Source organism: Spodoptera frugiperda, chromosome 16 (genome assembly GCF_023101765.2).
Source record: "Spodoptera frugiperda isolate SF20-4 chromosome 16, AGI-APGP_CSIRO_Sfru_2.0, whole genome shotgun sequence".
Taxonomy (NCBI): Eukaryota; Metazoa; Arthropoda; class Insecta; order Lepidoptera; family Noctuidae; genus Spodoptera; species Spodoptera frugiperda.
This window is the reverse complement of record NC_064227.1, coordinates 3,045,506-3,068,707: the sequence shown is the minus strand read 5'-3', so window position 1 is coordinate 3,068,707 and position 23,202 is coordinate 3,045,506. Positions and strand designations below refer to the sequence as shown.

The 23,202-nt window shown below is 36.1% G+C and overlaps 1 protein-coding gene across 10 annotated transcripts in view; it reads right to left on the bottom strand.

The window, feature by feature from the left end:
- LOC118280779 (ankyrin-2) overlaps positions 1-23,202 on the bottom strand; it is an 83,457-nt gene that overhangs the window by 12,023 nt on the left and 48,232 nt on the right. For 5 of the 10 annotated variants that reach the window (XM_050699501.1, XM_050699497.1, XM_050699494.1 and 2 more), the window contains exons 22-47: positions 22,770-22,889; positions 22,141-22,245; positions 21,482-21,642; positions 20,886-21,011; positions 19,124-19,212; positions 15,972-16,179; positions 14,418-14,444; positions 12,788-12,947; positions 12,401-12,566; positions 11,809-12,021; positions 11,373-11,494; positions 10,721-10,890; positions 10,011-10,151; positions 9,339-9,512; positions 8,832-8,992; positions 7,592-8,719; positions 7,148-7,360; positions 6,510-6,785; positions 5,625-6,429; positions 5,170-5,397; positions 4,894-5,014; positions 3,425-4,824; positions 3,208-3,344; positions 1,922-3,137; positions 1,491-1,607; positions 522-617 (exon numbers count right to left, since the gene is read on the bottom strand). In XM_050699501.1, coding sequence (XP_050555458.1) covers positions 522-617; positions 1,491-1,607; positions 1,922-3,137; positions 3,208-3,344; positions 3,425-4,824; positions 4,894-5,014; positions 5,170-5,397; positions 5,625-6,429; positions 6,510-6,785; positions 7,148-7,360; positions 7,592-8,719; positions 8,832-8,992; positions 9,339-9,512; positions 10,011-10,151; positions 10,721-10,890; positions 11,373-11,494; positions 11,809-12,021; positions 12,401-12,566; positions 12,788-12,947; positions 14,418-14,444; positions 15,972-16,179; positions 19,124-19,212; positions 20,886-21,011; positions 21,482-21,642; positions 22,141-22,245; positions 22,770-22,889 — 7,880 coding nt within the window. Of the gene's footprint in view, positions 1-4; positions 214-521; positions 618-1,490; positions 1,608-1,921; positions 3,138-3,207; positions 3,345-3,424; positions 4,825-4,893; positions 5,015-5,169; positions 5,398-5,624; positions 6,430-6,509; positions 6,786-7,147; positions 7,361-7,591; positions 8,720-8,831; positions 8,993-9,338; positions 9,513-10,010; positions 10,152-10,720; positions 10,891-11,372; positions 11,495-11,808; positions 12,022-12,400; positions 12,567-12,787; positions 12,948-14,417; positions 14,445-15,971; positions 16,180-19,123; positions 19,213-20,885; positions 21,012-21,481; positions 21,643-22,140; positions 22,246-22,769; positions 22,890-23,202 lie in introns of those variants that run through there. The other 5 variants (XM_035601154.2, XM_050699495.1, XM_050699499.1 and 2 more) reach the window with 5 other exon arrangements.

Below are 23,202 nucleotides of genomic sequence, written 5' to 3'. Positions count from 1 at the left end.
ATGGCAACGTAAGGGCTCCGCAAGAAAGAAAGTAAAATTTACTGTGCTGACGAATATTTGCATACATTAAGTGACTGTTGCGATTGAATTTATTAATTTCTTAGTTCTTTTATATCTGATGGGGTCGCAATTTAGAATTTATTATGTCTTGTTCAGTCTTAGTGCATTCTATAGTTACTTAGTGCTGTCCGTTCATTGTCTTCGTTCCAAAATCTTTGAAACAAAGTCAAGAATTTAGTGTAAAAATTAACCACGACACATGCGATTGGCGTACAAACAAAGTGTGGCAAATAAGGCTGTCTATAATGGTTGTTTACTACAAAATTAAGAGTAAAGTTTCGCTATGACTCTACTTTGCCACTACATTACTGCAATAAGCTTGCAATAATTCTGTCACAGTCCATTTCATGGGGAATTATAACACAAGTTTTCACAAATCCTTAATCAATATGCCATTATTTTTAAGTTTAGAAAATAGGGGTTTTTTTAAAGGGATGGGTTTGTAAATAGAAATTACTGACCACTTTGATGAGCTTCTGTCTCGCTGATGACACTATCGCCGGCTGAAGAAGCTCTGGGTGAGTGACGGCTAGCGTCCAGGAACGATGAGTCGGAGCCTAGATTTAAGGGTGATGTTAGCTCCTACTTCTAGCATAAGATCTAGCTACTAAATACGGTACAAGTGACGCTCTTTGAGACAAAAATACGACTTAAATTTTGTATTTTTGGAGGATTAATTATCCTCAATTTCGTGGTTTGGTTAAATAATTTTAATTTGAATTGAGTACTAATCAAGTTTATCAAAATTAATACTGTTTAAGTGACAAAACAATTAATTTAGACGTTTAATAAAATTTTGTATTGCCATTTGTGGCGTGTCTGCACCAAAGTGACAAATTCTTTGTTTTACTATAATTAATATTTCTTGTGTGGCAGTGTTAGTACTATCGTTGGCTGTGATTGGGTGGTAGCTGCGATCACTAATGATTTGAATGTTGCAAAAACTAACTACGATGTCACTGTTTCTAGAAAAGTTGTCGGAAATCAACAGCTTTTTAAATTTGTTGCTTAAAAACGTTTTTATTATAACTTTCGTGAGACATATTAAATTAATTATTATGTTATCGGCTTTCTCATGTAACTGTGTCGAGGAACTCGACTAACTTTAAGCCATGCTAAAGGCTGCTACTGAGTAGCAGCGTGACAATCGCCGCGTCGTGTGTCGCGGAATGCTGCTCATGAATATGAGCCTCTAGCATGGCTTGAAACTAGTCGAGTTCCTCGTCAAACAGTTACGTGAGTAAGCCGATAACATAATAATTAATTTAGCAAACATATTATAGTGTTTTGAATGTTTTTGTAGTCTCAGACATGTTGTAAATATCATTTATCACTATCATCAGCTGCATGATCTTCGACAACTTTGATTGCAGTTTTGCAGTGTTCACTATTGTTGTGTGTTTGCGAAAATTTATAATTGAACTTGTTACCTTTGGGTTGTAGCCCGGCAGACTTCTCGCCAGTACCATCCTCGGGTTTGGATTTCTCTTTCAGGGTTAAATCGACAGGGGACGGTGGTGGAGTTTTGGAGAATTTTGACACAAGATCTATAAAAAATGAACCGAATTTGGGGTTACATGTGGTTGAAAATAAATTAAATAATTATGCATAATATACATAAAGAGAATTTAGCAAATTGTAAAATTAATAGGTAGTTTAAGAAAAAGAAAAACATGAATCATTTTCATAGGAGTAAATGATAAGACTTTAAAAAAGGGAACCGCCTTCAAAAGTCTTCTATAATTTGGAAACCTCCAAATGCGAGATAATCGTGCATACATAAATACAGAGAACCTTTGAAGTCGGTCAAAAAAGGTAGATAAATTCATAAAAATATCAATTGTAACTATAAGAAACTTACCATGAGTAACATGAGATGAGTCAATCCTAATTAGAGCGCCTTGAGAAATATCTTCCAGAAGATTTGAGCACCTTCTGTTCAATTCTTTCATGTCAGGAACTTCATCATCAGCCTCTTCTTCTTCTGGCTGGTCTTTCTTGGATTTATCATCATCAGATACCTTGCCATCTATAACTACATGCTTTGTCGTTTCAGTAGTCACATGTGTTTCGGTAATTATCGTTTTTCCACCATCTTCACCAATAATTTCCTTCGTAGTAACGTGTTTTTCTACTTTAACTTCAGGCTCTTTGTCAGCCCTATCTTTAATGCTTTCTTCTTCCTTTCTAAATTCAGACTGTAATTGGGCAATCTTCTCTTCCATTTCACCGATAAAATCTTGTTCAGTTTTATCTGAAGGTTTCGTCTTTTCATAGGATTTTTCATCTTGTTCACTAAATAATTTGCTTTCTGTTAGTACAGACGTTTCTTGAGAGGAACTAGTCGATACTTTAACGACCCTTGAAACTGATCTCTCCTCTTCAATAAATTCTCTGCTGACTGTGATACCGTCAGATGCATCTGATGCCAATGTCTTTGATACATCTAACGATGAATGGTCTTCTGAGAAAGTCTTCTCATCAATAGACTTTGAAGTTTCTTTAACACTTTCTACGGAAGCCTTTGAAAAGTCTTTTGTTAAGTCAACAGTTGAGTCTTTAGACAATTCATTTGTAGCAAAATCTCTGGAAGTATCTTTGCTATCAATAGAAGACTTTGAGTAGTCTTTTGTTAAGTCTATTGACTTCTTCGACAAGTCCGGTGTACCTCGGTCCTCGATTTGTTCCTCTATTCTAGAATCTTCCTTAGTTTCCATTGAAGTTTTGGAAGGGTCTTTCACTAAGTCTGCACCACTGATTTTCGAGAAGTCTGCAGATGTCCCATCTTCCAGTACCGACTTCTGGTCTTCATCTGAAGATTTGGTCAAAGTGGATATGACTGTAGTCACTGATGACTCTGTAGTGGACTTTGAGACTAAATCTGATCGCATTAAGCTGTCCACAAAGTGAGTTTTCTTAACAAATTTATCGCTGAACTTGTCATCTTCTTCTCCGTCGTGGCGTGCACTTGTGCTCGGTCCAGCAATGTCTTCGAGTACTTGCGTATCAAATTTAACTTGCTGGAATGATTCAGGTGCATCTTCGATGTACTTTTCATCATCGCCGAAGAATTCAGCCTGTAATACGAAATTAGGTGGTAGAGAATTTTAAAGACAATTTAATATTAAAAATCTTAGGATGATATACCTCTTTTTCTGGGAAATCGTCAGCATCATCTAGAGAGTCGGTGCGGAGCTTTCTTGGATCAAAACTAGAAGCAGGCGTTTTTCCATCCAAATCGGAGCTAGGTTCGATGATTTCAAGAACTTTAGCTTTGTCCATGTCTGTAAAATAAACATTGCAATAAATTTATATGTACATTTATGTCAAGCAATTTATTTATTTCTATATGTTTTGTACTGACCTGACTCAGAATCGGTGTAGATCTGTTCTTCAACTTCTTCAGGAGAGCTCTGAACAGAGAATGTCCTTGGGTGTTTCTTTTTAGGCATGATCACAATTTCCCCACTATCTCTTGACAGTGACTTGATCAGCCCTGGTCTGTCCTTCACAAACTTCTTCGTCTCTTCGAAGATAATCTCTTTTTTAGCTTCAATTTCTTGTTGTTTCGAGTCTTTTTCGTCTAAGTATCCTTCAACAGTAGTCACTGCTTCCTCTATGATAGAATCTACAGAGACTCTGCCTGCAATATCCTGTGTATCATCAACAGGATGCTCTTCTGAAGATACGTCAATATCTTCAGACGCTTGTTTAATAATTATTTCTATGTTATCAGCCATCTGTTTCATAGCTGAGTCAGACTTTTTCATTTCGGTAACAGTTTCTGTTACTGTGTGTGTTTCAGTGACAATGCTGGTAACCTTTGGTGGTTCTTCTTCAGTTTCTACCTCAGATTCAGCTATCCTTTCAAGGGAGATAGCTGGACTAATGCAAGAGTGTCGTCGTTCGTCTTTATGAGGAACTTTTGCATCGTAAGATCTTTTTTCAGTTTCAACAATTTCTTTAGTAATTGTTTTGATATCTTTGTCGACAACTGGGCTTCGAGCTGCTGCTGCAATTGTTCCCTTATGTAGTATATCGTCAATAACGGGTTTGACTTGTTCCTTCGTGATTTCTGGTGCTTCAGACAAGTCTAAGTCTTTAGGCACAAACTTTTTAGCTTCATCGATGTCTCCGACATCAAAGTGTCCAAGCGTATCGGTTCTTATTTTGGATACGTCAAATTTACTACCAGTACTCACAATCACTTCCTTTTTCGTTTCAATTATTTCTTCTACAGTTGATGTTGTACCATCTTTGATGATAGTAGTTACTTCTGATACAACAGTTGGCTCATCTTTTGAACTGATAGTGTATGTTGTCTCTGTCTGTCTTGTTGTAAATACAACTTCTCTAGGCTGCTGATCATGCTCTGTCTGAACAGTTTCAACAATCCTTACTTCTTTTACTGGTTGTACAGTTTCTGTGACAACAGTAGTTACAACTTTGTCTGGTTGAGCAGATTCTGTTACAGTCTTTGTAACTACATGTCCAGGTGTAGATTCCGTGATGATGCTAGTAGTAACTTTCTCTTCTTGAGTTGTAACAACGCTAATTGGTTCCTTTGTTGATGGTGCAGCGTCTGTAATTGCACTGATGATTTCCTTTGCTGGTTGTATAATACCAGAAATGGCTGAGACTGCCTTCTCTGGTTCTTTAGTCTCAGGAGCAGTCTTCGTAACAACTTGTACTGATTCTCGTTTCAATTGTGCTTCCCTTTCTTTATTTAGGAAATCACTTGTAAGATCCTTATCTGGGATAGAGCTGTAAAAAATAATATAATTAGATTTTCTGTTGAGGGCTTAAATTAATAATGATTAAAACAATTCTCACCCCATTTCGGCAATATGTGGTAGTTTATGTACGTAATCAGTAACATGGTCTTCAGGGAAACCTTCGACATCATCCAAGGAATCTCCATGAGTAAGTTTGGCAAATTTCGATTCCGTTTTGCCTGAAACGAAAATTAGTTTAACATGCTTTAAATAAACTTCTCTAAATTCATTTACAGAGTATTTTTAATCCTGTCTAGTATTGCATTTGTTATCATTATGTAAGCTTCTTCAAATTTATTTACAAACTATTTTTAATTCTGTCTAGTATTCTCACCTGATGCAGTCTTAGTCTTAGTATCATTCTCAGGTTTGATTTCAACCTTTTCTTTAGAGACATCAACATGAGTTCCCTGTGTGCCAATGTCGTCTTCAGACTCTTCAAAAGTATAATCCCTGGATTCAGTCAAGCTATGAGCGTCTGATAATCGTTTCTCTTCCAAACGTAGCTCGCTGACTGATCCAGAGCCAGCCGACGTTACCGATTGGCGTTTTACTGCATCGACTGTAAAACAAATAATTCAGATGGAGTATTACAGACAAGTAAAAAGTTTATAAAATGTAATGATTCATTCATCTATATATATAAATCAATTGCTCTTCGTTAGTCTCACTTTACTCGAGAGAACGGTTGGACCGATTGGGTATATTTTGTACGAAGTGTACGAAGTTTGCCGGGTTAACTTAATAGTAAATATAATACAAATGATATGAATGCTAGTTAAAACATACCTTTGTCTGCTACGTCATCCTTTGCATGGGCCCTCATTTCAACTGCATCAAAATCTCTAACGGTCTCAATTACAGCAGTTACAACTTCTTTCCCGTGTTCCAAAACTGGCTCACGGTCTCTTGTAGCATCCTCTTCAGAAGACGTCTTCTTTTCCGTAACAGCATCTTCAGAACTAATCTTATCAGAAATGCCTTCTGAAGATTTTCGGTCTGATATTTCAATCTCTCGGCTACTTTCAGAAGATATTTTGTCTGATAGTTCATCTTTGTCTGATCGGTCTATCTCTTCAGCTTCAGTCACAATCATCTGGAATTCCTGTTTAGTTTTCGGTAAATCTAAGTCAATTTGTAGATCACTCAACTTTGATATCGAAATCGATTCAGTTCTTGAGTGAGATCGTTTTGGAGTCATTTTCTTGAAGATAGGCTCTGCATCTTCAGCCTTATCAGAACCAGAGTCCTGCTTCTCTAGTTCTACAGCTTTGGGGTCAATCCTCATTGATGTGAAACCGACGCTTTCTTCGAATTTCTCATCACCAAATCCACTACCTGAGTCAATAGTTTCTTCATATTCAGCTCTTTCATCAAAATCGGATGATGATACCTTAGCCTTTACGTCCGATTGATCCGATTTCAATGATTCAGCTTCTGAATGTCGTCGTGAGTCGGTGTGCTCAGAGTCTTCTAGAGAGTCTGAGTATATGCGCTTGGAGAAGAAGCATTCTTGTACAGAATCATCTTCTGGCACGGTTTCAATGAATTGGCGAGCCTTAGCGCTTATTACTGGAGATTCTTTTGGCGATATCTAAAATATGATTAATTATTTAGAAAAAGTAATAATATGTCTATAGCTACACATTAATATTTAAAGTCTAATAAAATTACCTTTTCTGCGTCTCTTGGCACCAAAGCAGATTCAAGGACTTGCGAACTGTGTTCACTTTCATATTTAATAAATTCTAACGTTTGGTCTCTAGCACCTTTTCTATCTGATATCGTAGTAGTAACAGTCTTAATTTCAGTTTTAGTTACACTTGGTTCTAAATCTTTATCGACATGAGGCTTATGAGCTGGACTTGTGCCAATCTGGTCTTCCAAGTCTGAGAATTGTGAAGCCTCATCTAGCGAGTCACTGCGGTGTTTTGAATCCTTTGAGTACACCTGGTGACAATTAATATTGGTTACAATTATCTGTTTGATAGAAGATTTAGACGACCCAACTTCTTCAATGAAAGCCTTTACATATTTTATGATAAAGGCATTTCAAAGACTTAAAGATTATTCTCACAATAAATGTTGCCAATAGTAGTGACAGGTACTCTTAACAATTTAACTTTAGTAAGTCAAGAAAGATATTAACTGATCAATCTTGATTTTACTATAAAGCCTTGATACCCTTACTACACAATTTTTCTCAAATCGGAATATGCATCCATTTGGTTTTATTATAAACCCTAAAGACTTAGTAATCTCTGCTAACACAAACACGACTAAAAAGTAAGACTTGTATTGGTAACCCTTACCTTCGATTCAGTCTGGGACACAAAGCTGAAATCTTTCTCAGTACTTTGTTGTATGTCAGCTAATGAATCAGCCTTGTCAATAGCTGACTGTGCAGGCGATTCCTGTGACGTCATTTTGCTGATCATGTCAGTGGTTTCTGATCCGAGTGAGTCAGTCTTTGTATGTCGGCTTAAATCCGATTTTACGCTCGTCACTGATACTTGTGCTTCCACCTAAAATTTTTAAGACATTTGGAATGTGTTCGAGAGAAAATAAAAGATAAAACTCTATCATATTTTGTAAAATAACTATCGTGAAGCATACTAAGTTACCCAAAAATCACGGATAAAGGGTCTTTCTGTGACTCGAAATTGGTAGAGCCTTTCTCCAATAATCCGTACGTGAGTAAACCGTGATTTTTAGTTAAAACTCTATCGTTTCAATTTTATAAGCTTATTATCTACCTTATCCTTTACGATGTGGTCACCAATAGAAACATCTTTTTCTTCCAATGCTTCCGTAATTTCTTCTTCACTGACTTTCGCTCGTAGTTCTTGAGTGAGTTGCTTTTCCAATTTTTGTTCCCTCATAATTGCCGGTTGATCATCTTTCTTGTCATCATCACCTGGTTTTCTACCATGATCATCCTTCTGGTCTTTGGGTAAACCATCAGGTTTCTTCTCAAATATGTCTCTATCAATTTTGAATTTACTCTTTTGTTCTAGTTTATCTACTTTTACAGTAGTTTGAGATTCAGTCTCAGTTTCAGAGTCAGTAGACTTTTTCAAAAACTCGCTGTCTTCTTCTGAAGATACTTGAACTAACGTTGAATCAGTCCTCATTGTTTTGTGGTACGGTTTTGATTTTTCATCTAGTTTGATCTTAGAATCGAAGTGTTGTATCGTTTCTTTAACAGATTTTACCGTTTCAACATGTTTCTCCGTTTCCACGGATACTTTATGTGTGACATGGGTTTCCATACTTGATATTTGTTTAGATTGTTCCCTTACAAATTCTTGAGTATACTCAATACCTTGGTCCTGTTCTAGAGTATGTTTCTTTAACGCTTCTTTCGTTAATTTAACAGTAGTCTTAGGTAACTCAATAGAAGATTCCTTCGACATTTTTGATTCGAAAGAGCTAATCTTGGCTTTCAATGGCGCCTCGGCTATATCTTTTTCTTCAACAACCAGATCGGGTGATTTATCACCATCATCTAACTTCTCTTCTACCCTAGATGTGGCTATCTCTTTTTGTGAAATAACTTCTCTGGTGAAGGTATCTTTAGTTTCAGTCGTTTTGACTTCAGATGTCTCAGCAGTCACTGATTTCCTTGGAGTGATTGTGACGTTTGAGAAATCTCCGGACGGGAATCTCATGGATTCGTTTCTCATATGCCTTTGTAGGTGTTTAGGAGTTGGCTTAGCTGGTGATGAGGGGTCGAACTTTCGGAACTGTTCCACTGGTTTCTCTACTGGCTTTGGTTCCTCTTTCTTTGGCTCGGGAACTTCTTGGACCTCAGCCTCTTCTTCAACAGTGTCAGGAGATGTTTTTGATCTCGTCCTTTCTAATTTTGGTTCCTTATCCATTACCTAGAAGACAAAGAAAATCAATAAACCAATAGATTTTAATGTAATTTGAACACTTGGCTAGAACAACTGTTCAGATTAAAAGGTAAAGTCATAAAAAAGTAACAATATTTACTTGTTGCTCGCTGTCTTGGTACTTCTTAACTGGTTTTATTTGAGTCTTTATTTCAATAATTTCTTCCCTTATTTCCTTCTTCTGTTTGGAAGCGGGAATTTTGCTAGAACTTAATTTTCTTGTTATTTGTTCTTTTCGTTCTGCTACACTGCGCTTGACATCTGAAAACAATCGTGTTTTATATAGCAATCGTAATGTTGCCTACTGTAATTTTCACATTAATCAAATTAAACTTAATTTGCATTCACACCCACTTTTCACCATTTGTGATATAAGTTCCATGTAATAGGGTGCGAGCCTATTGCCATATACTGGGCACAGCTGTAGTCAGTCTCTGCGCTACTACTGAGAAATTTTCGGACACCCGAAAAATGCTCAGTACTTTGCCCGACGCGGCAGTCTCACTTGTGACGATGACTCAACCACCGAAACATTCGTAATTTTTTATATTAATCAAATTATACTCCTTTTACATTCACTCAGTGGAAAATAATGCATAGTCTTTACCTTCATCCTCCTCACTATCCTCACTGGGCGTAGGAGTCCTCTCAATTTCACTCTTATCGACTACAGACTTCTCCTCAGGAGAATATTTAGCTTCATCCTGATCATGTTCGTCCCTATGTTCAGGGATTTGGTTTTCATCGTATATCCTGTCTTTGTGTTTATTGTCTTCATCTGCTGTAACAAAAACATTCAGTGGTTACATCAGTTCCCAACATTCGCTGATAATTGCTTCATAGAAAAAGGTCCAAGTATTTGAAATATTTAGGAACGTTTTCTTAAAAAATGACCTTGCACCACATTAGGATTTTCTCCTGTGTCGTGGGTGCATTTACCAACACACAAATTAACATCACATCCAGACCCGAAACAACAATTTGAGAATCACACAAAGAGTTACTCCTTACGGGAATCGAAACCACCACACGTTGCGTAGCAGCCGGTTTCCAGCTACCACGTTTACCATGCAGTTGAAATATGTAACATATTGTCTTAACAATGCAATCGCCATACAAGGTGTTTTTTTTTCTAGCAGAAAAAATATACTATCTATACTTAAGGTTAATCGTTTAACAGTGTTAAAAGTCTAGTAGACTAGAATCATAATTGACTAAGTATAATTTAGAGCATGAAGAACAAAGAAAGGTTACTCCAGTACATCAAAAAGTGACGAACCTTTATAGGCCTCGATTTCTTCCGAAGCCTGCCTCTCCTGGTAGATGTTCCGTTGGATACGTCGTTCATTGGTCAAGTCTGATTGTGGCGCGATGATGTCGTCCCTTCCAATACGACATAACGCCAACTCTAGAGCATTGTCTGTGAATAAGACACATCTTTTTATTATTGACGTATTGCTAAATTTACCAGCCTATAAATCGCTACTGGTGACCAAAGCCGTTCCGCACACAGAGAAAAAATGAACTTTAAATCACCACGCTTGCTCAATGCGGATTGGCGATTTCAAAACTTATAATCAGAAATAATGAGCCCAGGTTTGGTCGAAATAATCTTAGAAAAATACATAAAACTCAGAAAAGGTCACATTGGTACTTGTTGTTGGTAGGTATCGATCCCGTCATGCATGTAAAGCGGGCTTAAATATCCGGGCGACCACGACATAACATTATCACGGACCACACGCAAATTGTACAGTCTGGTGTCTGTAAACTAAAATAGATCTGTCCACCCTTTCTCTTCCTACGAGTGGTATAAGATGTGATAGAGCCAAATAAGGAAATACACATCTAATGGAAATCGGGCAGCAGCATTCTTTGAACATTTTAAGGTGCGATCTCCAACACCACCTCTTAGACCTGCAAACCTTCTTCTACAAAGGTTTGCAGGGTCGTGATGGTTCTAATTAATTAAAAGTACATCATTCTTACCTAAAGCTTTAGTTCCCGACTGCGTCTTCCAGAGTTTCAACATGAGCTGCGCCTGCTCAGCGGCTGTGATCCTCTTCGCTTGTATCTGGTTGACTGTGGCCACACTCACTCCCAGCTCGTAAGCCAACGCCACCCAGTCCTTGCCGAGGAGATTGCAGATATCTTCCAACCTATAGATAGACATTTGTATTTTAGAAATGTGGAAGACATTAGGATTGTGAACCCAAAAAAAGTCAGAGAAGCTTTTTTAAGGTAAACGAACAGACGGATCACCTGATGGTAAGCAATCGCCGCCGCCCACAGACGACTCGAAACATCAGAGGCGTTACAAGTGTTTTACCGGCCTTTTGGAGTTAGAGGAATAAGAATAGAATTTAAGGGTTGTTGGGGAAGAGGAGAACTAAGGGGGTGGCCTTTGTTTAACAATGGACGTCTCTCGGCTGATGATGATGGAAAAGAGGGGATTAGGAAAATTGGGAATGGAGGTAATTGGGCCTTCAAAAGTAGCCCTGGACACGGGTGTAGTAGGAGCTTCTTACTAAGGAACTATACATTTAACAGGGGACAGTAGCGCTGTCTGATACACTTGAAGTTTTAAACTGCAATTTCGATGATGAATTACAAAAACTAGGGTGAATTAAATATACTATACCGTGGGTCACTGAGCCTCTGTCGCCAGATCAGCTCCTGTTCCTCAGTGCGCATTGGTACTGTCTCCGTAGGAATTGGAGATGTCCTCTCTTCATCAGGCACCATGATGTTGAGGACAGCAATCTGAAGGTCAAGGAGTTCTTGAGTATTTTCACTTTTAGGTAAATAGCTGTGCTCATGGAGATTACAAGAATTTATAAAATATGTTCAAGATGGCTAATTTGCTACAAAATTAGTTGTGTTGAACGAAATAAAATAGATACGACATCTTGTATAAAACAAAAATACAATGAACTTAACTGGTCGTCAGTCTCTTTGTCAAAATCAATCCATTATAATGAGAAATACTCAAAGTCAAATCATTTATTCCAATTAAACCATAAATAGGTACTTTTGAAACAACAAATAAAGAAATAAAATACTAAAAAGTTACTCACAGGTGCTGGTGATGGTTCTCCCTTAGGAACCTTAGGATCCCTCATGAACTGACACCTGCAGATAGGCTCCAAGTCCTGAGTCTTGATCATCACAGGGAAAGCAACTCGATTCTCCCTGAACGCTCTGAATGGTATCGAGAGCTGTTCCCCTGACTTCGCCACTGGTACCAGGTTTCCTCCGAATTCCAGGTACACTGGTTTCCCTTCGTGAACCTGTTGAGGTTTTAAAATAGAATGTTGTGTGACCAAGACAGAATTACACTTGTGTTGTATCTAATGCTAAAGTTAGGTATTGCCTAAAACTATAAATCGTTTTTCGAGATCTATGACAAACTATTCTGAGAAGGTCACAGTGTAAGTACTGTAGACTTTAAGCACTGTGAGAATATATTAAGATATATTAAGAACCATGAGACTATATTAAGATATATTCTCATGGTTAAAGTACTCCACATAGTCAATTTTTATTAAACATTGTTATTAGCAATAGCCTCTTACTGATATTTATTGACATAATATGTTAACCATGTCCAATTATACCACAAATAGTAGTTCTTTTTACTATTACTCCTTATTACCAAAGTATTTATACCTCAACATCCCTGCTCTTGGCAACTTGGATGAACCGTTCAATGCGCTCCAGGGTCTTATCCTCCTTATCATCAGTGACACAGAACATTCGCAGTTGTGCCTGGCACTCGTCCGTACGCTTGGCATAAACCACGAACCGAGCCATGAATGGAACGTGGATTGCCTCCCTAAAAACATGAGTAAAATTAGCCAATATAAACGGGATGAAATCGTTGATTTATTAAAAGAAATAGCAAGTGGGTACGATATAATCCCAAACTGTCTTTTTGCTTTAGAAGACATTATAAAAGAAGTTTTATTATATATTTAAACAGTTCAATGAAATAAAAAACACCATTTAACCACAACCATTAAAAAAAGTCAGGTTTTTTTTATTATTTCACATTACCTGTATAACTCAGTTGCCATTTTGGTAGCATCCTCAACGTGTCTACAATCAATCAGCCAGTATCTAGCCGAAACAGTAGTAGTGAACGAAACACAATCGTTCACAAACGTCAGAGGAGTATTCTCCGTCACATCTTCCCAATGAGCTCGATTTGTTCCACCTGCCATCATAAATCCATCATTTTACACCCTATAAGCACCATAAGAATCAAATACATGCTCTGCAACAATATACTTTGTACTGCTACATTTAAAATGCTTTTTTGTTTGTCTGTTCAGATGAAAGCTATGAGGCAGTATTTTGCGGCTAAAACGCTATTTTTCAACTGCCATGATGATGGGTCTACCCTATAAATGCATGCCAAAGCAGGCTTGTAAGTATTAATCTACACAGTACTTTAAGTATTGTTCTTTTCATAATATACACTCTATTCTTTACTACTTAATTAATAAATTTAAGTGTAGTTATAAATACAGATTTCTGAGAGCTTAAGTTAAGATTTGGTAATATTAAACCTAAACACAAGAACATAGAAGTCATATAAGTAATGTAAGTAACCGATTTAGAAGAAGATCAGAAATAAGAAAGACAGGTCAGTAAAGAAATCATCAGAAAAAAGAAACGTAAACATAAAATGTTTCCAAAACGGCCTATAGCAAACACACAACAAGCAAAGACAACACATCACACAAACAAACAAACAAATAAATAAAACAACGTACCAGTAATACGAGTACTTCATAAAAAAAAACAAAAATGTGACTAATGTGAGACACACTGTGAACTGTAACCTGTTTCTTATAAAATAGTGTCGTTGTCGTTACAAAAATGAAAATGAAATACTATCAAAAACGAATCATCGAAACTGCACGAGGCTTTTCGGAAAACAGATCTCTCGAAGGACATTCACTGAAATAAAATCCAAAGAACCAACAAAAAAACAACATAAATATGTAAATAATAACGTGTCCAGTGAAACAATGACGATTATAAAGGAACGAGACAAAATAAGAGAAGATGATGTGAACAGATCGATAGGCCGTTTTGGAAATAAATCTCTGATTCTTACAAGCAAAGTAATAGAAGGGAACATTGACACTGAATGGCATGAGGATGGAGATGGCACCGACTCGGAAGATCTTTACGCTTATACTAAACAAAGAACAGGTATTTAATGTGTCGTGTTATACAATGTGCCAGTACAGTTGCAGTTAGAATTGCTATTTATGTTTGTATATTTTGTACTAAACCGCCTTGTTATTGTGAACGTATCGCTGTGCAAACTCTTGACGTCCCAAGATTCGTTTCATGGTTATGATACAGGGTGAATGTGAGTTAACAAAGCGTAAAAATTTCAGCCCGTGCATAGAGGAAGAATGTATGAAAAGCAAGATATGGAAAAGCATTCAAAAAGTGATAGAGGGAAAAAAAATAATGTAACCGATATTTATACTCGTACAGTAACAGACACTGAGGAGTATAATTATCACAAAAACAATGATTTCAATGAGAAATAAAAACACGATAGTTTAAAGAGTTAGACAAATTAACGTTTATATAAAAATAAAACAAACGAAACTTAAACCGACATTTTGATTTTGTTTTTGTATAATATTTCTAATGTTTTTACCTTCGAGAGATCTTTTGCGAAATACCCCTGTTGGTGCGCGCCGATAGATGGCAGCACATTATTTAGCGCCACACACGGTGAGCGTGCAACACACACAAACACACGAGAACAAAGACAATGTAGACACGCACAGAACGGGCACACAGGGACAATGTCCCTCAGCTGCTTGTGTATTTGCTATAAGCGGTTGGCTTTTTGCTCTGTCTTAGATAATTTCTTTCCCTTCAACTATCATTATGTATGTATTGGCTCGAATGAAATGATTCAAACTACGCTATGTCTCATTAACATGCTCATCCTGCTGTCTATAGAATGGGGAGTCAGACTAAACCCGTAATTCATTGTTCTACACTAACCAAATTATGATTTAGGATAAAAAAGTCTATAAAAAATTCCGATTAACTATCAAAATACTCTATTAAAAGTTTAAAATTTCAAAATCTATAGTCTACCGATCTCATGTAGAACTATAATTGTTACCTACAAATTGATTCGTAATGATTTCTGTTTGTCTATTAACCTACGGTACCAATGTGTTGTAATGGAGTATTGGTATTAGAATTGTATTTCTCTTTTTTAAATACTTTAAGCAAACTTATAAGCGTAATTCACAATTCCCGTAGATAGACCGATTCACCACTTTTTAGGGCATATATGGCGGTTAACGAGCGGATCACCTGTACCCTTAGTACGAATTAGATTTAAGTTTAAAGTAATCTAAACGAGAGCACGTTGGCCTTTCTGATTGGCCAGCTCAAATGAACCAACCAATCAAATCACCGAACGCGTTCACGTTTCGATTACTTTAAACGTAAAGCAATCTCTTACTAACTGCCACACTCAGAGTAATTTAATGGTTACTTAAACCATCCCTTAGCAATCGTTTTCGATACAAAATCGTTACTAAGGACTTGTTTAAGTTATCATTAAATGTCTCTGATTGCGGCAGTAAGAGTACTGATGGTAGGCAATCGGCGCTGCCTATGGACATTTGTAACACCAGAGGAGTTACAATTTACTATTTCCATTGATTAATTGTCCAGAATGTCTGTAGTTTAGTAGTGATTTCGGCCTATATTGGGGTATTGTTTGTAAGCTTTATACCTGACTGTAGGCACACTTACCTTCCATGGCAAAGCATGTCGTCAAATTAGCGAATGTAAGCCATAATCCATTGCAACACATTGCGTTCATCTATTTGTTACTGAAACACTTTTGGACCATCATCTCTTCGTAGATGTAATGCTATTACATCTATGAGGGCTTTTAAAGTAAATTTAACTCCAAAAATGGGTTTATCTCCATTCCATGAATTATCTTTAGAATTAGAACCAACATTATTACCATGTTTACCAATTGTAGTATCTAAGACTTTGGCACTGGCATTATCAGTACCATTATTATGGATGAAACAATGAATAAACTTAGTAAATTTCATATTTCTAGTTCTAATGTCGTCGGTCTTTTTTTTTACTTCTGTCCAAAATAGTTTTTCAGTAACCAATTAGATTTTGCCATATTTTTTCAAATACAAGCGAATTATTTTAATTGTACCTGATATGGAGCAGAGTAGTCTTAACGTTGGTGCTGATGATGTGCTGTACTGGTTCGTCATACCCTGGGTATGAGGACGAGGAGCTGGCATACTCAGGGTTATCGCTTTGTGGAACTTCCTTCGTCGCGGTTCTACTGTAACTACTGGCGACACTGCTACTCCACGACCGAGGAGTTTAGCAGTCAATTCTGAATCAATTATTTGGGCCTGGAAAGATTGAGATGCAGTTTTTTTACTTCTATCTCTATTCTCTTCTTGTTAAAGTTCATTTTTCTTTCCAGGTGTTGTTATATGTATGTTTGTCTTCGTTTTTGTAAGGGTTTTTGTTATATTCTAAAGACCAAACGTTAGATCGTCGAAGCATCATGCTGGTGTTGGCATATTAAAGGCAGTGTGGAAGAAATAATACATTAAATTCAGTACTTACCTAGCCACGGGAAAATAGACTTAGACTGTTTAGATTTTCGGAGCTTTAAGTGTTGAATTTCCTTTTTTGGTTTGAATGTGAAGTAAGGATAATTTTCTACAGAATTTATATACAGAATCAGCTATAATCTTATAAATAAAATGATAGGAAGAGGGTGAAGAGCGGTCGGTGCAAGATTAAGCAAATATGAACATTATGAAATCACAAGAAAAGCATATAAAATGAAATTATACACATTTATTAATAATCAACTCAGACTCTCATCTATTTCTCACACATGCGCTTTAAAACAAGATGCAACACACTTCGATAAAAACCAAGCTCAAAATAATATAGCAAAATAAAATATATAATGTACATCATGCAAATCTCACGTTTGGTCTTTAGGAAATAAAGTACAAATTTGCATAACAATCCAAGGAACAATTCATTTTAAAAGCAAAGACATACATTACCCAATAAATTTAGCAATCCTTAAATAACTACTTAACTAATTATATTACGTCACTCCAGTTTCATTTTAAATACATAACAATATCTTATAACACACAGTAAAACTAAATATTAGTTATAATTATATTATATATTACAAAATTCATTCACAAACTCCTCGCGGTTAAAATGTTCGAACATGCTATCTTGCCTAAAGACCAACTAGAGAAAATCCAACCAGTTAAAATACCGCAGTGTGAGAAAGACCTACGTATTCGATAGTCGACTCTTTTTGTGATTTCATAGAATTCAATTTTGCTTAAATTGAAAACAAGATTTGCTGTCAATTTATTTATTGTTTATTGAGACTCCCTTCTACAATAAATAGTTAAGTGAATTTCTAAATTTATTGGGTATTACATAATCCCTATAGGAGTAACGTAGATACTTATATACTAATGGCGAAATACGTGTTTCATCAAATCCATACAAATTGTATACTATTAAAAACATCAATATCGTAAAATAGAAGCTAATAGTGAATACAAATAATGCAAGGAAGATTAAAAAATATCACTACGCATTAAAGTGTAGCGACATCTATCGGAAGCTTAAATTATATTAATTCAGTTTATGATTCCGGTATTCGACCATAGATGTCGCTAAATTCAATTGAGCGTAGTAAGCAGACATTTTTTTATAAATCGTGTAAAATATTTAATAAAGAATGAAGTGTTATTATTTTGGGAATTTCTAAGACTCGAAGTTTGATGAAACACGTCACAGCGAATTATAATATTGCGTTATAAAGCCCTGTTCGATCTATTAAAGGTAGTCTTTACTAGTCAAAATTAAGACAAACATTATCTACAAACAAGTATTATATTATTATGCTATTCACATTTCGTAAGGAACGAAACTATGAACCTTGCACAAAGAATATATTTTTCTTATGGAATCTAACGTCACGGCTTTGAATCCCTAAACGGGTAGGCAGATTTTATCGTATACAGCGTAAAATTCAGTTTTTATAATATAAAACCGCTTTTCGCTGTATACGATAAAATCTGTCTACCAGTATTGCTATGAATTCGTGACATTGTCCTACCAAAAAGGAATAGTATCTACTTTGTCATATTAATATTGTCTACTACTGATCTAATTTAATATTTTCACCTTACAAGATCGAACAGGGTTCAAAATTGAATGCTGTAATTATAAATAGAATAAGTTTACATACATAGAATAAGTTATTAAAATATAGATAGAAAATAGCAGCAAATAGATCTAAGATATGTTAATGTAATGAAACATCGTACTAAAATGCTAAACACAAATCGTTGACCAATAAAAAGTTTACAAAATAATGATTATAATAAAAATTTGGCATTGAGATTTGTACTTTTGTTTTAATATGGTAAATGACTAGATTGTTTGGCAAAATATTATCTGATTTCAAATTAATCGTCTTATTTTCAATCGTTTTATAAGATTTTTTTTTGTGATAAGCCGGTAAACGAGCAGACGGATCACCTGAAGGTAAGCAATCGCCGCCGCCCATTTTGAGAGTTTTGAATTTAGGGGTTATTAGGGATTGAGAAGGGGGTAATTGGCCCTCCGGTAAACTCACTTAACAAGACACAATGTATTTATGCTGCATCGTGGCTAAAATAATGTTTTTTCTTTCAATTAGATACAAATATCCAATTAGGCAATTTTAGTCATCAGAAAATATTTTGCCAACCTCATAATTATTATGGTAATGAGTATACATCGAAAACACAATCTTATTCTAACAAAACAATAAATAAAATAAATATGACATTTAATTCTAAGTCCGTAATAAATAAAATGGTAACCTTATTTAGAATTAATTATTATATTATCGGCTTACTCACGTAACTGTTTGACGAGGAACTCGACTCGCCGCGTCGTGTGTCGTAGAATGCTGCTCATGAATATGAGCCTCTAGCATGGCTTGAAACTAGTCGAGTTCCTCGTCAAACAGTTACGTGAGTAAGCCAATAACATAACAATTAATTAAGTATATCGCACGAAAGTTATAATAGTTAAAACCTTATTTAGAATTTCGTTAATTTTTTTTCATAAGCACATCTGACTATGTCAGCTTTTACCGTTAAATTCAAATTCATTCGAATACATTTTGAGGTTATACGAGTAGATATAATACTACCAAATTAGAGAGAACCGTTTTTTCTTGGAAACATTATTGACGGTGATCTTTTTCAAGTTCATATCCTTTACACCTTTGCGTGGTTTGAATAGGTTTACCTGTAGGCCAACTTTGATCTTCTTAGTGAGGGCTCCTTGAGGGAAGACGGCCTGCACCTGAGGGACTACGGAGCTGGAGACCATGCCGCCTGGGAATGAAAATAAATTTTAATAGTTTTTTTTTTATAACGCCACGCCCATAAGCCCCGAAGGGGTAGGCAGAGGTGCACATTATGGCACATAATGCCCATGTATATTTTATGTGGTAAGTCTCATGTAATAGGTGGCGAGCCTATTGCCATATACCGGGCACATTTCCAGACTCCATGCTACCACTGAGAAGTTAATCTTGAGAAAATAAACTATTAGGGTGAATAATGTTATGGAAGATTTTATTGTTGACAACAGATTGCTTGAAGAGATTGTTTATATTGTTATTGAGGTTTTACTAAAGACTTTATTGTATTTTGTACATTGTAACTATTAATTTAACCTAGGTAATAAGTACAAAATATCTCGTAATACCGTTACACTTTCGAATTGGATTTAATCTGTAATGATAGTTGTTAATGAAATAAATAGTTGTGGGCCGGTTGTGGCCACCGACCCCTTTGTGGCCATTTGGACCTTCAAATATTTATAACTAAGGCATGGACAAATAAATTACTCTGTGATGTACAGTATTTAAAATATTGAATATTGGAGACACTGATACCGTTGGCAGCTTTGATGTGTCAAACATCACTTCGATGCAACAAGTCATTCTTTTTAGTTGAGGGTGAAATTGTTAAGATCTTAACAAAAAGGCTAAGGCGAGCGGGTGAGGATTTGGTTTTTATTTTTTAAATCTTTGCTTATTGTTTGGATGTTTATGTTAATACTACATGAAGAATATATTGTCTAAGTGAAACTAAAGTTATTTTGTCGCCATATGTTTCTGAAGTGAGGTTATTAGAAGGTGGCCACTAATGGAGACAGAATTATGAATTTCTCCATCTTTGGCCACATGGCTGGCCAAAACTAATGTACATAGATACCCCACTTCTTCCCCTTTATTTTATCGTGGCTTTTTTTCCTTGTCTGTACATATCAACAAATACATATTTTTCATTTTCAGAGATGCAATAAATTGCCTGCACACAAAGGGGAGGTCAGTTTACTTTGCAGCTTTTACCAATGTCATATAAATGTTGATCTCTTTATTTGTAAGTTAAATTCAAGTGAAGTAATAATATTTCATATTTTCCAAACTAAATAAAAACCATTGTTTGTAAAATGTCCAATTTCATTAATAAATTTTGATTACTTTTATTGTATTATTTGATGGCCAGAACTGGCACACGACCGTGGCCAGAAATGGCACGAATCTGGCCAAAAATGGCACAAACTCCCTTTTTTTTTTCTTTCTTATACAGTTATTTTTCTATTGGACGTTCTTTAAAAAAAGGGTTTTCTTAGGCAAGGTTAATACATGTTAAATGACTTTTTACAAGAAATATGTTGGTGATAACAAAAACTATAAATTAAGAAAGCCTCAAAGTCGACAAAATTCTTAAAGTGGCCAAAACCGGGTCACTTACGATACTTAAGTACAATTTTTTATTCCAGACAATTTCAAAATTCTAAGAGCATTTTGAGTACCTATCATGTGGAAACTAGGATTACGTGTGTTTTCTGTAGTCTTAGTAGTATTAGTAGTATTAGTAGTAGTATCTCTCTCTCTCTCTCTCTTTTTATCCTTCTCTCATATTCTTTATTACTGAAGGCCACACATCCATTTCTGTGTACTACATTAAAAATATCTCAATATCATTATACCAACCTTCGGGTCCAATAGCGTGGACCTCCTGTCGGATGCGTGATATCACGGCGAAGTACTGCGGGAAGTCATGAGTCAGGATCCTGGTGACGCGAGGAGCATCCCAGCCTTTCTCATCTTCATTTGTCTCTGTTGGAAATAGAATTGAGAATTAAAATAGTGTAAGTACATATATTGCTAAAAAATCAAATATTGAATAATTACGGAAAGGTGTATTGACTTTGAGTGATCAGTCTTAGTTATTTAAAGTCCATATTAATCGCAATATTTGCTGATGAAGTGGGCTAAAAAAATATGACACGGAATCATTAACTAGAAAATAAAAGTTCAATAAACTAGATCAATATCTAGTTTATTGAAAATTAAAATGTTGAATTAGTCCAATGACTAATTCAACATTTTATCATATACTACAACGGATATCGCGAGAAGGCTATGTGATACTTAGTTGATGATTCATTTTCATTTATACATATAGCTTATCATATACTTATGTGGTGTAAATTAGTACGATGGGGCAGACTTTGCAATCCATATGGACTAAACCCCCTAAAAATTATGAATAAAAAAAATGTTTCCATCCAGAATATTCCACCTACCTTCGATCTCAAGAGTTTCATGCAGGATATCCTGAACCACATCATCAGTAGCATCAGCGTTGTGCTCCCTCCAGCTGGTTCCATTATCGGAGCGGAGGATCACGATCTCGCGCTCTTTGCCACGAAGGGAAGCATAGTGGGGTACTTCGAGAATTACCGGCCTGCAAGAAGAGACACAATTGATTTAGTAACAGAGTATTTAGTATTCGTAGCATATATTGTGTCATTTGTGGGTCTGCGGATGGCGAGTAAGAACCAGACCCAGACCCATGCGTATGTGTCGTCGCGTTCCCCACGCGCCTTAAAGGGCCATTAGACTATCACAGATGGGGCCCAGTAGGATTGATGCCTGATCCGGAGCTGCGGACTACCTAGCGGGTTTACCGAGGCCTCAGCTCGAAAAGCAGGAGTAGGAACGGGGTGGTTTTAATTCAGTAAGAATCTAACATCCCCTCTCGCCTAGCTCAAAGCGGGAGAAGTCATTGGGCACCCCCTCAAAAATCCTAATCCTATCTCATCAACAATCCTAATCGATTTCAGAAACAGGGACTTGACTTTGATCATCAAAAGCATCGCTGATGTGCTCTCAAGTAATTAGTATAAAATAAGCTACGTATATCATTAGGGATGTAATAGAAATTAACATATGTAATACATACCCTAAAAATTTGGCAGATACGGGTCCCATCTCGAGCACTCTGGCAGCGAGGGCCTCACCCTCCATCAGAGGCGGCATGTGGTTGATACGGGATGGCTTTAGATACCTGGAAATTGTATTTTTGCTTTAAATACTTGCATATAATAAATATCAAATAATAAACAGCATAAATAAAAAGATGATTATTATTTATTTATTTATTTGTTAAAAGGTACATGTTAGAGAACTTATAATCTAGTGTACAGTCCGACAAAACTATAACTAGTTTGTCTGTCGGATCGAAGAGATAATCTTAGAATAATATGTATTAGTAGTAGATGTATAATAATATGTTTTACTATAAAAATATTCAATAATTAATTGAGTAAGTACTATCTTCACAATAACATGTTAAGAACAACATCAAAAAAATGTAAAACAGTCCACTGCTGGACTATACACCTCCTCTACCGAAGATAGGCTAGCAATAATCACCGCGCTTGTCAAACAAGTTGGTGATCATTTGATATGATGGCTTGCCGTAATCACCACGCTTGGCAAATAAGTTGGTGATCATTTGATATGATGGCTAGCCGTAATCACCACGCTTGGCAAACGAGTTGGTGATAATTTAAGAAGATGATAACCTACCTGCAAGTAATTCTGGTGGGCTGCTGAGCAGATAGTGGAGGTACAATGACCCTCACACCACCACCGCGACATCCTCGCATCGCTCCACCTCGAGCATCCACCAGAAATGAGACCAGGAAGCTAGGAGATGAGGGTATAAGATTAGAATATAATATTGTGGTAGAGAGACATATGTATATTATTGATGTAAAAGTCGATGAAGATTAAAATGATAAAGATGGTGTTCCACATGAGTTTAATAAGTCATTAGAATCATTGATAAACAATTTATAAGAAAAATATTATAATGCTGAACAACAATCAATGGGCATAGTAGTTTAATTCTTTTTACATCAAGAACAAACATAGAAATTGATTGCAATGCCACGCCTTTTACCCCGAAGGGGTTGGCAGAGGTGTACACTACGGCACGTAATGCCACTTTACAATGCAC